Source organism: Oncorhynchus mykiss, chromosome 9 (genome assembly GCF_013265735.2).
Source record: "Oncorhynchus mykiss isolate Arlee chromosome 9, USDA_OmykA_1.1, whole genome shotgun sequence".
In the NCBI taxonomy this organism is placed as follows: Eukaryota; Metazoa; Chordata; class Actinopteri; order Salmoniformes; family Salmonidae; genus Oncorhynchus; species Oncorhynchus mykiss.
The window spans coordinates 73521883-73537186 of NC_048573.1; the positions used below are offsets into that span (position 1 = coordinate 73521883).

Here is a 15304-nt window from a genome sequence, read left to right on the forward strand (position 1 = left end):
TGTTTATGTACTCACAGCGATATCGTTCACGGATCTGCTGAGGTTGTGTAGCTGAGCCCAGGGGATAGAGGAGACGCTCAGGTTGATCAGGTGATGAGCCACTGAGCCAAAGTTGTCAGTCATACCGTCTAGATCCTTCAACAGGACTACAACACAGCTGTCACATGCTGTAAGGACACAGACAAGACACACATTATCTCCTAGATCGCACGCACACACACACACACGCACGCACTCACACGCACACACGCCCGCACGCACACACACACACACACGCACGCACGCACGCACGCACGCACACACAGTCACCTTTATCAAACACACACACACACAGACACACATGCACACGCACACACATCACGTCCACCACAACACCGTGTTTGCAGGTCGCAGCTGAAACGTCAAAATGTCCTCCCTTAACGTCTTCAGGAAGCTATGAGCTGATATTTGTCAGAGCGTCAGGATGTTGCATCGATACTAACAGCTCATTTCAGCCTCTCCTTAGCCCCCCCCCCCCCCCCCCCCCCCCCCCTGCTGGCTAGGTCACCACTCACGTTCACAGGTCATGTCACGTCCGTGCTGTACAGGAACATTGTATCTATGGGAACAGCTGTCACACTGTCTGCCTGTCAAGCCGTCTCCACAGCGACACTCCCCTGTCCGAGGGTCACAGCGACCGTGCTGACACTGACACTCTGAACACACAGGGAAGAGAACAGACATCTTTATAACTATCGTTAGAGGACCACGGGGAACAGCAAGAGAAGCAATACTTTCTTTTTTTTACCTTTCTTTTTAAAACTTAGTAAATATTGTAAATATTTAGTTAGCCATCAACAATCCATTGAAGGTGAAGAAGAAAACAAACTATTGAAACGAATAATGTCGTCTCTGGCCCCTGCTAGTCAGCCAGAGATCCCGTCTGTTGGCATTATCACCATCTTTTCTCTGTGGTTTCAACTCACTCCTGCATCCCTCAGGGCGGTAGTCCCAGTACCCAGGGGCACACTGGCGACAGTTAGGGCCACTGATCCCTGGTTGGCAGGCACACGACCCGGTCCTGGGGTCACACGGTTGGACCAGGGCGGCCGCGGCGTCACAGTCACAGCGACGACACCCGGAGCACGACTCATAGCCAAACGCACCGTCCTGTGGAAAAACACAGACATACAATTGTTTTTTATTTAAACAGGCCAGTCAGTGAAAAACAAATTCTTATTTACAATGGCAGCCTACCCCGGCCAATTGTGCGGCGCCCTATGGGACTACCAATCACGGCCAGTTGTGATACAACTTGGAATCGAACCAGGGTCTGTAGTGATGCCCCTAGTACTGTGATGCAGTGCCTTAGACCACTGCGCCATTCGGGAGCCCAATGAGGAGAAAACATAGACAGCAGGCCAAGACCTTGACTGAACAACAGTCAGACAGCAGGCCAAGACCTTGACTGAACAACAGTCAGATACTGGTGAATGACTTGATTGACTGAACAACAGTCAGATACTGGTGAATGACTTGACTGACTGAATGACAGTCAGATACTGGTGAATGACTTGATTGACTGAATGACAGTCAGTTACTGTGAACGACAGTCAGCTGAGTGCAATGATATAAGTAGTCTAATCTAAAAGGGCTTTCAATATTGACGGTGTTTGGACCAAGTCAGTAGTGTGAGGTTAGATAGACATGAAGTTCAGTACGTACCTGGTAGGGGGTCACAGTTTCTGACGATAACTGAGTTCAGTACGTACCTGGCAGGGGTCGCAGTTTCTGACGATAACTGAGTTCAGTACGTACCTGGTAGGGGTCACAGTTTCTGACGATAACTGAGTTCAGTACGTACCTGGTAGGGGTCACAGTTTCTGACGATAACTGAGTTCAGTACGTACCTGGTAGGGGTCACAGTTTCTGACGATAACTGAGTTCAGTACGTACCTGGTAGGGGTCACAGTTTCTGACGATAACTGAGTTCAGTACGTACCTGGCAGGGGTCGCAGTTTCTGACGATAACTGAGTTCAGTACGTACCTGGTAGGGGTCACAGTTTCTGACGATAACTGAGTTCAGTACGTACCTGGTAGGGGGTCACAGTTTCTGACGATAACTGAGTTCAGTACGTACCTGGTAGGGGTCACAGTTTCTGACGATAACTGAGTTCAGTACGTACCTGGTAGGGGTCACAGTTTCTGACGATAACTGAGTTCAGTACGTACCTGGTAGGGGTCACAGTTTCTGACGATAACTGAGTTCAGCAAGTACCTGGTAGGGGTCACAGTTTCTGACGATAACTGAGTTCAGTACGTACCTGGTAGGGGTCACAGTTTCTGACGATAACTGAGTTCAGTACGTACCTGGTAGGGGTCACAGTTTCTGACGATAACTGAGTTCAGTACGTACCTGGCAGCGGTCACAGTGTGGTCCGGTCACACCTTGTTTACATTGACATTGTCCTGTGTGACGGTCACATGAAGCTGTGCCACAGGGAGAGCAGTTGCATCCTGGGTAAATAAGAGAGAGATGGGGAGATAATTGCAGGGACGACTGACTGGAAACCGTCTCACACAGAGGAAGTGATTTGTTAACCCTTCGCACACAACATGTTATTAACGAGATTAAGACCTTGTGGTGAAAACAGAACTCGTTTTTTTTAGACTTCCTGGAGAGAAATACATTTAGTGGAAGAGAGAGGCTGTAAACTGGGATTAGGCTAGAGAGGCTGTAAACTGGGATTAGGCTAGAGAGGCTGTAAACTGGGATTAGGCTAGATAGGCTGTAAACTGGGATTAGGCTAGAGAGGCTGTAAACTGGGATTAAGATAGAGAAGGCATGTAAACTGGGATTAGGCTAGAGAGGGTATGTAAACTGGGATTAGGCTAGAGAGGCTATGTAAACTGGGATTAGGCTAGAGAGGCTATGTAAACTGGGATTAGGCTAGAGAGTGTATGTAAACTGGGATTAGGCTAGAGAGGGTATGTAAACTGGGATTAGGCTAGAGAGGCTATGTAAACTGGGATTAGGCTAGAGAGGCTATGTAAACTGGGATTAGGCTAGAGAGTGTATGTAAACTGGGATTAGGCTAGAGAGGGTATGTAAACTGGGATTAGGCTAGAGAGGGTATGTAAACTGGGATTAGGCTAGAGAGGGTATGTAAACTGGGATTAGGCTAGAGAGGGTATGTAAACTGGGATTAGGCTAGAGAGGGTGTAAACTGGGATTAGGCTAGAGAGGGTGTGTAAACTGGGATTAGGCTAGAGAGGGTATGTAAACTGGGATTAGGCTAGAGAGGGTGTAAACTGGGATTAGGCTAGAGAGGGTATGTAAACTGGGATTAGGCTAGAGAGGGTATGTAAACTGGGATTAGGCTAGAGAGGGTGTAAACTGGGATTAGGCTAGAGAGGCTATGTAAACTGGGATTAGGCTAGAGAGGGTATGTAAACTGGGATTAGGCTAGAGAGGGTATGTAAACTGGAATTAGGCTAGAGAGGCTATGTAAACCGGGATTAGGCTAGAGAGGGTATGTAAACTGGGATTAGGCTAGAGAGGGTATGTAAACTGGGATTAGGCTAGAGAGGGTATGTAAACTGGGATTAGGCTAGAGAGGGTGTAAACTGGGATTAGGCTAGAGAGGGTATGTAAACTGGGATTAGGCTAGAGAGGGTATGTAAACTGGGATTAGGCTAGAGAGGGTATGTAAACTGGAATTAGGCTAGAGAGGGTATGTAAACTGGGATTAGGCTAGAGAGGCTGTAAACTGGGATTAGACTAGAGAGGCTGTAAACCGGGATTAGGCTAGAGAGGGTATGTAAACTGGGATTAGGCTAGAGAGGGTATGTAAACTGGGATTAGGCTAGATAGGCTGTAAACTGGGATTAGACTAGAGAGGCTGTAAACCGGGATTAGGCTAGAGAGGGTATGTAAACTGGGATTAGGCTAGAGAGGCTGTAAACTGGGATTAGGCTAGAGAGGCTATGTAAACTGGAATTAGGCTAGAGAGGGTATGTAAACTGGGATTAGGCTAGAGAGTGTATGTAAACTGGGATTAGGCTAGAGAGTGTATGTAAACTGGGATTAGGCTAGAGAGGGTATGTAAACTGGGAATAGGCTAGAGAGGGTATGTAAACTGGGATTAGGCTAGAGAGGGTATGTAAACTGGGATTAGGCTAGAGAGGGTATGTAAACTGGGAATAGGCTAGAGAGGCTATGTAAACTGGGAATAGGCTAGAGAGGCTATGTAAACTGGGAATAGGCTAGAGATGGTATGTAAACTGGGAATAGGCTAGAGAGGCTATGTAAACTGGGATTAGGCTAGAGAGGGTATGTAAACTGGGATTAGGCTAGAGAGGGTATGTAAACTGGGATTAGGCTAGAGAGGCTATGTAAACTGGGAATAGGCTAGAGAGGGTATGTAAACTGGGATTATGCTAGAGAGGGTATGTAAACTGGGAATAGGCTAGAGAGGGTATGTAAACTGGGATTAGGCTAGAGAGGCTATGTAAACTGGGATTAGGCTAGAGAGGCTATGTAAACTGGGAATAGGCTAGAGAGGCTATGTAAACTGGGAATAGGCTAGAGAGGGTATGTAAACTGGGATTAGGCTAGAGAGGGTATGTAAACTGGGATTAGGCTAGAGAGGGTATGTAAACTGGGATTAGGCTAGAGAGGGTATGTAAACTGGGATTAGGCTAGAGAGGGTATGTAAACTGGGATTAGGCTAGAGAGGGTATGTAAACTGTGATTAGGCTAGAGAGGGTAAGGAAACTGGGATTAGGCTAGAGAGGGTATGTAAACTGGGATTAGGCTAGAGAGGGTATGTAAACTGGGATTAGGCTAGAGAGGGTATGTAAACTGTGATTAGGCTAGAGAGGGTAAGGAAACTGGGATTAGGCTAGAGAGGCTATGTAAACTGGGAATAGGCTAGAGAGGCTATGTAAACTGGGAATAGGCTAGAGAGGGTATGTAAACTGGGATTAGGCTAGAGAGGGTATGTAAACTGGGATTAGGCTAGAGAGGGTATGTAAACTGGGATTAGGCTAGAGAGGGTATGTAAACTGGGATTAGGCTAGAGAGGGTATGTAAACTGGGATTAGGCTAGAGAGGGTATGTAAACTGTGATTAGGCTAGAGAGGGTAAGGAAACTGGGATTAGGCTAGAGAGGGTATGGATGTGTGTGTGTGTGAGTGGATTTGTGTGTATGTGTGTTTGCGTGTGTATGTGTGTTTTCACGTGCATAAACACGTGCAACACACCTGTGTGTGTGTGTGTGTGTGTGTGTGTGTGTGTGTGTGTGTGTGTACATGCGTCTGTGTGTGTGCGTACAGGCGTTTGTGTGTGTGTATGTATGTGTGTGTGTGTACATGCGTCTGTGTGTGTGTGTGTGTGTGTGTGTGTGTGTGTGTGTGTGTGTACATGTGTCTGTGTGTGTGTGTGTGTGTGTGTGTGTGTGTGTGTGTATTGTCCGACCGGGGCCGGTTGGTCTTACTGGTGCAGTTCCTGGCAGTGACTGCGTCACCGTAGAAACCAGGGCCGCAGATCTCACAGTGCGTCCCGGCGGTGTTGTGCATGCAGCTGTGACACTCGCCCGTCAGCCCGTCACAGTCGCTGAACAGCATGTTGGGGTCCGTGTTGTCATTGCAATGGCAGGGCTGGCACGCGCTGCCAATAACCATGGGGTTGCCGTAGAAACCGGGAGCACACCTGAAGGAGGGTAGAGACAGAATGAGGAGGAGTCAGCGCGTGGATTGGACACAGGTGTGTTTGTTAAGGTCATCAAACAAATGAAGTATGAGACATTTTTCATAAAAACTGCTCTCTTCACTGTTAGGTCAACATGGCAAGATTGTTATATAGTAAACCTGATTTCATCATTGAATGGACTACTGACCTTTGACACTGGGGTCCAGCGTAGCCAGGCATACACAGACACTGCATCCTGTTGAGTTTCTCCACACAGCCCACTGCAAAACTACACAGAAGAGAAGAGGTAGCAGCCAGTTTAGTCAGAGACACAAAACCAATCTATAGTTTCTCTACAATACGTAACAGCTGAGCAAAGAGAGGATCTAGGAGAGGAGAGGAGAGGAGAGGATCTAGGAGAGGAGAGGATCTAGGAGAGGAGAGGATCTAGGAGGAGAGGAGAGGAGAGGATCTAGGAAAGGAGGGGAGAGGAGAGGATCTAGGAGAGGAGAGGATCTAGGAGAGGAGAGGAGAGGAGAGGATCTAGGAGAGGAGGGGAGAGGATCTAGGAGAGGAGAGGATCTAGGAGAGGAGAGGAGAGGAGAGGAGAGGATCTAGGAGAGGAGAGGAGGGGAGAGGATCTAGGAGAGGAGAGGCTACTCATTTGTTGAAGGCCACCTGCAGAGGGTCAGGGGTAGAAAAGAGAAGGAGAAGAGAAGAGAAGAGAAGAGAAGAGAAGAGAAGAGAAGAGGAGAGGATACTGACTTGTTGGAGGACACCTGCAGAGGACAGGGGCAGGTGTCACAGGAGAGGGATTGTCCATCTCGAGAGTTGTTACCATGGAAACCACCTTGACATTTCTCACAGTGGTCTCCAGCCCTGTTGTGTTGACAGTTCTGAGAGAAACATCATATACATGATACACCCAACAGAACACAGACATTAAAACACAACGATTATTTTGCTAATTTATATAAATTAACTTTTGAGTCATAAACTTGGAGAACATCTCAATTTCAATTCCCAGAGGCAGTAGTAAAAACAGTCTGTCAGCCATGATGATGTTCCGAGAGGTTATAGTGGTGTTATAGTATGGACTATAGTTATAGTACTGACTACAGTTATAGTGGTGTTATAGTACTGACTATAGTTATAGTACTGACTACAGTTATAGTACTGACTACAGATATAGTACTGACTACAGTTATAGTACTGACTACAGATATAGTACTGACTACAATTATAGTGGTGTTATAGTACTGACTACAGTTATAGTACTGACTACAGTTATAGTACTGACTACAGATATAGTACTGACTACAGTTATAGTACTGACTACAAATATAGTACTGACTACAGTTATAGTGGTGTTATAGTACTGACTATAGTTATAGTACTGACTACAGTTATAGTACTGACTACAGTTATAGTACTGACTACAAATATAGTACTGACTACAGTTATAGTGGTGTTATAGTACTGACTATAGTTATAGTACTGACTACAGTTATAGTACTGACTATAGTTATAGTACTGACTACAGTTATAGTGGTGTTATAGAACTGACTATAGTTATAGTGGTGTTATAGTACTGACTATAGTTATAGTACTGACTATAGTTATAGTGGTGTTATAGTACTGACTATAGTTATAGTGGTGTTATAATACTGACTACAGTTATAGTACTGACTACAGTTATAGTACTGACTACAGTTATAGTACTGACTATAGTTATAGTACTGACTACAGTTATAGTACTGACTATAGTTATAGTACTGACTATAGTTATAGTGGTGTTATAGTACTGACTATAGTTATAGTACTGACTACAGTTATAGTACTGACTACAAATATAGTACTGACTACAGTTATAGTACTGACTACAGATATAGTACTGACTACAAATATAGTACTGACTACAGTTATAGTACTGACTATAGTTATAGTACTGACTACAGTTATAGTACTGACTACAAATATAGTACTGACTACAGTTATAGTACTGACTACAGTTATAGTACTGACTACAGTTATAGTACTGACTAGAGTTATAGTGGTGTTATAGTACTGACTACAGTTATAGTACTGACTACAGTTATAGTGGTGTTATAGTACTGACTATAGTTATAGTGGTGTTATAGTACTGACTACAGTTATAGTACTCACTATAGTTATAGTACTGACTATAGTTATAGTACTGACTACAGTTATAGTACTGACTACAGTTATAGTACTGACTACAGTTATAGTGGTGTTATAGTACTGACTACAGTTATAGTACTGACTACAGTTATAGTGGTGTTATAGTACTGACTATAGTTATAGTACTGACTCTAGTTATAGTGGTGTTATAGTACTGACTATAGTTATAGTGGTGTTATAGTACTGACTACAGTTATAATACTGACCATAGTTATAGTACTGACTATAGTTATAGTACTGACTATAGTTATAGTACTGACTATAGTTATAGTGGTGTTATAGTACTGACTACAGTTATAGTACTGACTACAGTTATAGTACTGACTATAGTTATAGTGGTGTTATAGTACTGACTACAGTTATAGTACTGACTACAGTTTTAGTGGTGTTATAGTACTGACTATAGTTATAGTACTGACTATAGTTATAGTGGTGTTATAGTACTGACTACAGTTATAGTACTGACTACAGTTATAGTACTGACTATAGTTATAGTGGTGTTATAGTACTGACTACAGTTATAATACTGACTATAGTTATTGTACTGACTACAGTTATAGTGGTGTTATAGTACTGACTATAGTTATAGTACTGACTATAGTTATAGTGGTGTTATAGTACTGACTACAGTTATAGTACTGACTACAGTTATAGTACTGACTATAGTTATAGTGGTGTTATAGTACTGACTACAGTTATAGTACTGACTACAGTTTTAGTGGTGTTATAGTACTGACTATAGTTATAGTACTGACTATAGTTATAGTGGTGTTATAGTACTGACTACAGTTATAGTACTGACTACAGTTATAGTACTGACTATAGTTATAGTGGTGTTATAGTACTGACTACAGTTATAATACTGACTATAGTTATTGTACTGACTACAGTTATAGTGGTGTTATAGTACTGACTATAGTTATAGTGGTGTTATAGTACTGACTACAGTTATAGTGGTGTTATAGTACTGACTACAGTTATAGTGGTGTTTAGTACTGACTATAATTCAGCTGGAAAGCCAAAATATTTTAACCCCTTTCTCCCCAATTTCGTAGTATCTAATTAGTTGTAGTTACTATCTTGTCTCATCGCTACAACTCCCGTACGGGCTCGGGAAAGAGACGAAGGTCGAGAGCCATGCGTACTCCGAAACACAACCCAACCAAGCCGCACTGCTTCTTAACACAGCGCGCATTCAACCCTTGGCAACCTTGGTTAGCGCGCACTGCGCCCGGCCCGCCACAGGAATCGCTGGTGCGCGATGAGACAAGGATATCCCTACCGGCCAAACCCTCCCTAACCCGGACGACACTAGGCCAATTGTGCGTCGCCCCATGGACCTCCCAGTCGCGGCCGGCTACGACAGAGCCTGGGCTCGAACCCAGAGTCTCTGGTGGCACAGCTAGGAAAGCCTAAATATTAATGTCATTAATAGTTCATTGCAAAGAGATGAGAGTCTGCAACTTCCATTGTGATACAACTTCCTGATCCATCCAGGAGTAACCTATGAATTACATTTAGCATTTTTGTTTGCGATTGATGTAAACAATCTTTGTGATTGGTATAAAAAAGCAGCACTCACTTCACAGACTCCAGACCCGTCCAGACACTGGTCAGAGTGACCATTACAGTTGCAGGGAACACACTTCCCCAGGAACAGACCTTTAGTGTCTCTGTAGTACCCTGGAGAACATTGCTGGAGAGGGGGAGGATGGGGAGAAGAGGGAGAAGATGAGAGGGAGAGCAGGGGGAGAGAGAGAAGGTGAGGGAGAGAGAGAAGGTGAGGGAGAGCAGGGAGAGAGAGAAGGTGAGGGAGAGAGAGAAGGTGAGGGAGAGCAGGGAGAGAGAGACGGTGAGGGAGAGAGAGAAGGTGAGGGAGAGCAGGGAGAGAGAGAAGGTGAGGGAGAGAGAGAAGGTGAGGGAGAGCAGGGAGAGAGAGAAAGTGATGGAGAGAGAGAAGGTTAGGGAGAGCAGGGAGAGAGAGAAGGTGAGGGAGAGAGAGAAGGTTAGGGAGAGCAGGGAGCGAGAAGGTGAGGGAGAGAGAGAAGGTGAGGGAGAGCAGGGAGAGAGAGAAGGTGAGGGAGAGAGAGAAGGTGAGGGAGAGCAAGGAGAGAGAGAAGGTGAGGGAGAGAGAGAAGGTGAGGGAGAGCAGGGGGAGAGATAGAAGGTGAGGGAGAGCAGGGAGAGAGATAGAAGGTGAGACTGAGACTTATTTGAGACAGAGACTTAATACTTATTTTCCACCATAATTTGCAAATAAATTCATTAAAAATCCTACAATGTGATTTTCTGGATTTTCTTTTCTCATTTTGTCTGTCATAGTTGAACTTTACCTATGATGAAAATTACAGGCCTCTCTCATCTTTTTAAAGTGGGAAAACTTGCACAATTGGTGGCTGACAATACTTTTTTTGCCCCACTGTATAATCACTGTTTATCACACCTAACTATAAGGTTGGGATATCTCAAGTAAAAACCTCAAAGAATATCCATATTTAGGTATCCAGCAATGGAATGACATACAGTAGTATCCACATGTATATTAAACAGTCAGCTGGCTGTGATCTGACCTGGCAGGGTTAGTAACACAGTAATATCACGATACTAATCAGTCAACCCATACCAACCTGGCAGGGTTAGTAACACAGTTGTAGTGAAACGCAACATGGATCTCCCTCCTGCCCCCCTCCCCCTGCCACTACCCTATGTACCACCAGTACAGTTAGACATGAGCAGGTCTGATGAGCTACCAGAGTGGTCACAGTCACCAGGAGAGGGCGCCAGTCAACCACCCACCTCAACAACATGGTACCAGGAAGAACGGCCTCCACCATGTGACGAAGCTGCAGAATGGGGGGAAACTGCTTGAAGCACTGATAATAGAGTAAACGGCACCGCCTTAAGGGGAAGACCATATATGTACTGTCTTGCTGCGGTTAGAGGATGCCTATGAGGCACAGTAGTGCAGAAACCACAAGTGGGACTTGAGCGGTGATCAAAAGGTATATAAAGAGACACTTGCCATTACTTTGGCGTCTTGACTTCTTGAATTCTGAATTCATTTAGACAACCATTTGACTTCGGGTATTTGCCACCTGACTCAAATTACTTAAAGATTCTAACTTGCTGGATACCAGGGTAAGAGTCCGTTTACCTATCGACCAGTTGACCCTGTGTGCAGCATACGTTTGGACCGAGTGTACCGTTGTGACAAAGTCTTAATTGACCGAGGAACACTGTGGCACCGGCCGGGTTGCTTGCCCCAGACGACACTGCGGTAGATCAACGGCAGAATTACCACCTGCTGAGAACGGTTGGAAAATTGTTTGAATCGACTCTGTGTCCGACTGACCCAGTGACACGTGTACTGTTGTATCACAGTGCCTTGCCCTGGAATCGCGGTTACGGGTTATTTGACAATACTATCCAACCTGATGGCAGGTTAGAGTACTCAGTCTAACTTGAATCTCGAAATTTAGTTGAACCAACGATTCCTCATAGGAGAGATCGATACATAAACTAAATTCTCAGAACTCTGACTGATTGAAACACCGCTCCTGATCCCGTGGGTCTCCCTGTCATCTTTTAAAAGGTAATTAAGTTGAAGTATTATATTTTATTAGAGATAAGTGTTATCGTTGCACCAGGCATTATAGAGCATTAAGGCATTTGCATGTTTTTGATTAACGCTGTGTGTGACCAAAGCAACAAATTGTGTATTTTGATGTGTGTTTGATTGTAAAAAGACAAAAAAACTGAGTGTTTTCAAAAATAAACGGTAGTCTTATTTTGTCTCGAGTAAAAGGTCCTCTCAAAGACAGTTAACGGCACGGGAGATAACAACTCTGACACTCCCCGCTACCGGGACACTGGAAACGGAGACTAATTCTCTATGACAGAATGAGTTACCATTAAAAGACAAGGAGGAAGGTGTGTCCAGTAGTGATTCATTTAATTGTCTTATCGATCTATCTAAGTTTTATTTTCCAAGCGATACATAGCCGACGGGCAGAGTAGTGAGACTAAAGGTCTTCACACTTTAAACTAGATACATCACAGAGGGGAAACACTCAACCACAGGGAAGTCATATAGAGACTGGTAGGACTAGTGCTTAATAACAACTCAAGGACCAATTAGTGGTGAAGCAAAGAGTCTAGAGGATAAAGGTGGGGTTCACACATCCCAGCTAGAGCTAGACCGTTGAGAGTGACAAGGCAAAAGACCTCTCTACGCGGACAACGCTTCGATATAGAAAGAGAGGCAGGGCTACGCGAGCGGTCCTGGTTATACCGAGATAACCTGAAGTATCTATAGTGCCCTGTCCAATCCAGGGAACGGGACGCTAACCACCTCTAGCACCCCGCTGCCGGCCAAGGGGCGGGGCTGAAGGTTTCGTATCGCGACACAGTAATATCACGATACTAATCAGTCAACCCATTCCAACCTGGCAGGGTTAGTAACACAGTAATATCACAATACTAATCAGTCAACCCATTCCAACCTGGCAGGGTTAGTAACACAGTAATATCACAATACTAATCAGTCAACCCATTCCAACCTGGCAGGGTTAGTAACACAGTAATATCACAATACTAATCAGTCAACCCATTCCAACCTGGCAGGGTTAGTAACACAGTAATATCACAATACTAATCAGTCAACCCATTCCAACCTGGCAGGGTTAGTAACACAGTAATATCACAATACTAATCAGTCAACCCATTCCAACCTGGCAGGGTTAGTAACACAGTAATATCACAATACTAATCAGTCAACCCATTCCAACCTGGCAGGGTTAGTAACACAGTAATATCACAATACTAATCAGTCAACCCATTCCAACCTGGCAGGGTTAGTAACACAGTAATATCACGATACTAATCAGTCAACCCATTCCAACCTGGCAGGGTTAGTAACACAGTAATATCACAATACTAATCAGTCAACCCATTCCAACCTGGCAGGGTTAGTAACACAGTAATATCACAATACTAATCAGTCAACCCATTCCAACCTGGAAGGTTTAGTAACACAGTAATATCACAATACTAATCAGTCAACCCACTCCAACCTGGCAGGGTTAGTAACACAGTAATATCACGATACTAATCAGTCAACCCATTCCAACCTGGCATGGTTAGTAACACAGTAATGTTTTAGTAATAACACATTAATAACATATAAATAACATAACGTAGTCCTAACATAGTCCTAACGTCCTCCTAACGTCATCCTAACGTCATCCTAACCTGTTAATAACATATAGTCCTAACGTCATCCTAACGTCATCCTATCGTCCTCCTAACGTCGTCATAACCCGTTAATAAAATAGTAATAACACATTTAGAACACATTACTAACACTAACCTGGTAGTTAGCGGGACAGAGACAGATCTCTACGCTGTTGGGGGTTAGTAACATACTAATAACCTAGTAATAACACTAACCTGACAGGAGTCTTCCTGGTAGTTAGCAGGACAGAGACAGATCTCTACGTTGTTGGGGGTTAGTAACATACTAATAACCTAGTAATAACACTAACCTGTTTTTAACCTAGTAATAACACCAACCTGGCAGGAGTCTCCCTGGTAGTTAGCGGGACAGAGGCAGATCTCTACGTTGTTGGCATGTCGCCCATTGGACAGGGTCTGTGCACCCTCCAGCACGACCCCGCGTAGCGACACAGTGTGGGCAGACTGGGAGTGGAGAGCTCTGATCTGGAGAGACTCTAACTTCACCAGAACCATCATCAGTTCCTCTCTAGACACCACGTTACCCGTCCGGGCGTGGCGAAAACTTCCCTGGGAGGGGGGGGGGGGGGGGGGGGGGGGGGGGGGGGGAGAGAGATGGGGGTGAAAGTAGGCATGGGTATTATGATGTTGGTGGCAGGTAGCCTAGTGGTTAGAGAAGGTAGCCTAGTGGTTAGAGAAGGTAGCCTAGTGGTTAGAGAAGGTAGCCTAGTGGTTAGAGCATTAGACGAGTAACCGCAAGGTTGCTAGATCAAATCCCTGAGCTGACAAGGTCAAATCTGTCGTTCTGCCCTTGAACAAGGCAGTTAACCCACTGTTCCTAGGCCGTCATTGAAAATAATAATTTGTTCTTAACTGACTTGATAGTTAAATAAAGGAAAAATTTAAAATTCATAAAATGTCACGATGGTGTACTACCCCAGGTGGTCAGGTCAGTGTCCCTCCTCCACCATGTGGACTATCCCCAGGTGGTCAGTGTCCCTCCTCTACCATGTGGACTATCCCCAGGTGGTCAGGTCAGTGTCCCTCCTCCACCATGTGGACTATCCCCAGGTGGTCAGGTCAGTGTCCCTCCTCTACCATGTGGACTATCCCCAGGTGGTTAGGTCAGTGTCCCTCCTCCACCATGTGGACTATCCCCAGGTGGTCAGGTCAGTGTCCCTCCTCCACCATGTGGACTATCCCCAGGTGGTCAGTGTCCCTCCTCCACCATGTGGACTATCCCCAGGTGGTCAGTGTCCTACCTCTACCATGTGGACTATCCCCAGGTGGTCAGGTCAGTGTCCCTCCTCCACCATGTGGACTATCCCCAGGTGGTCAGTGCCCTACCTCCACCATGTGGACTACCCCCAGGTGGTCAGTGTACCTCCTCCACCATGTGGACTATCCCCAGGTGGTCAGTGTCCTACCTCTACCATGTGGACTACCCCCAGGTGGTCAGTGTACCTCCTCCACCATGTGGACTATCCCCAGGTGGTCAGTGCCCTACCTCCACCATGTGGACTACCCCCAGGTGGTCAGTGTACCTCCTCTACCATGTGGACTATCCCCAGGTGGTCAGTGTACCTCCTCCACCATGTGGACTATCCCCAGGTGGTCAGGTCAGTGTCCCTCCTCCACCATGTGGACTATCCCCAGGTGGTCAGTGCCCTACCTCCACCATGTGGACTACCCCCAGGTGGTCAGTGTACCTCCTCCACCATGTGGACTATCCCCAGGTGGTCAGTGTCCCTCCTCTACCATGTGGACTACCCCCAGGTGGTCAGTGTACCTCCTCCACCATGTGGACTATCCCCAGGTGGTCAGTGTCCCTCCTCTACCATGTGGACTATCCCCAGGTGGTCAGTGCCCTACCTCTACCATGTGGACTATCCCCAGGTGGTCAGTGTCCCTCCTCTACCATGTGGACTATCCCCAGGTGGTCAGTGTCCCTCCTCTACCATGTGGACTATCCCTAGGTGGTCAGTGTCCTACCTCTACCATGTGGACTATCCCCAGGTGGTCAGTGTCTTACCTCTACCATGTGGACTATCCCCAGGTGGTCAGTGTCCCTCCTCTACCATGTGGACTATCCCCAGGTGGTCAGTGTCCCTCCTCTACCATGTGGACTATCCCCAGATGGTCAGTGTGCCTCCTCCACCATGTGGACTATCACCAGGTGGTCAGTGTCCCTCCTCTAC

General features: G+C 45.6%; 1 protein-coding gene across 2 annotated transcripts in view; it reads right to left on the bottom strand.

Annotated features, from left to right (window-relative positions):
* Positions 1 to 15304, bottom strand: part of LOC110516471 (laminin subunit alpha-5) — a 252929-nt gene that overhangs the window by 70012 nt on the left and 167613 nt on the right. For both annotated transcript variants that reach the window (XM_036988972.1, XM_036988971.1), the window contains 9 exons: positions 13446 to 13676; positions 9457 to 9570; positions 6438 to 6568; positions 5881 to 5961; positions 5479 to 5693; positions 2397 to 2497; positions 966 to 1149; positions 555 to 695; positions 16 to 167 (listed from right to left, as the gene is read on the bottom strand). In XM_036988972.1, the coding sequence (XP_036844867.1) occupies positions 16 to 167; positions 555 to 695; positions 966 to 1149; positions 2397 to 2497; positions 5479 to 5693; positions 5881 to 5961; positions 6438 to 6568; positions 9457 to 9570; positions 13446 to 13676 (1350 nt within the window). The remainder of the gene's footprint in view (positions 1 to 15; positions 168 to 554; positions 696 to 965; positions 1150 to 2396; positions 2498 to 5478; positions 5694 to 5880; positions 5962 to 6437; positions 6569 to 9456; positions 9571 to 13445; positions 13677 to 15304) is intronic.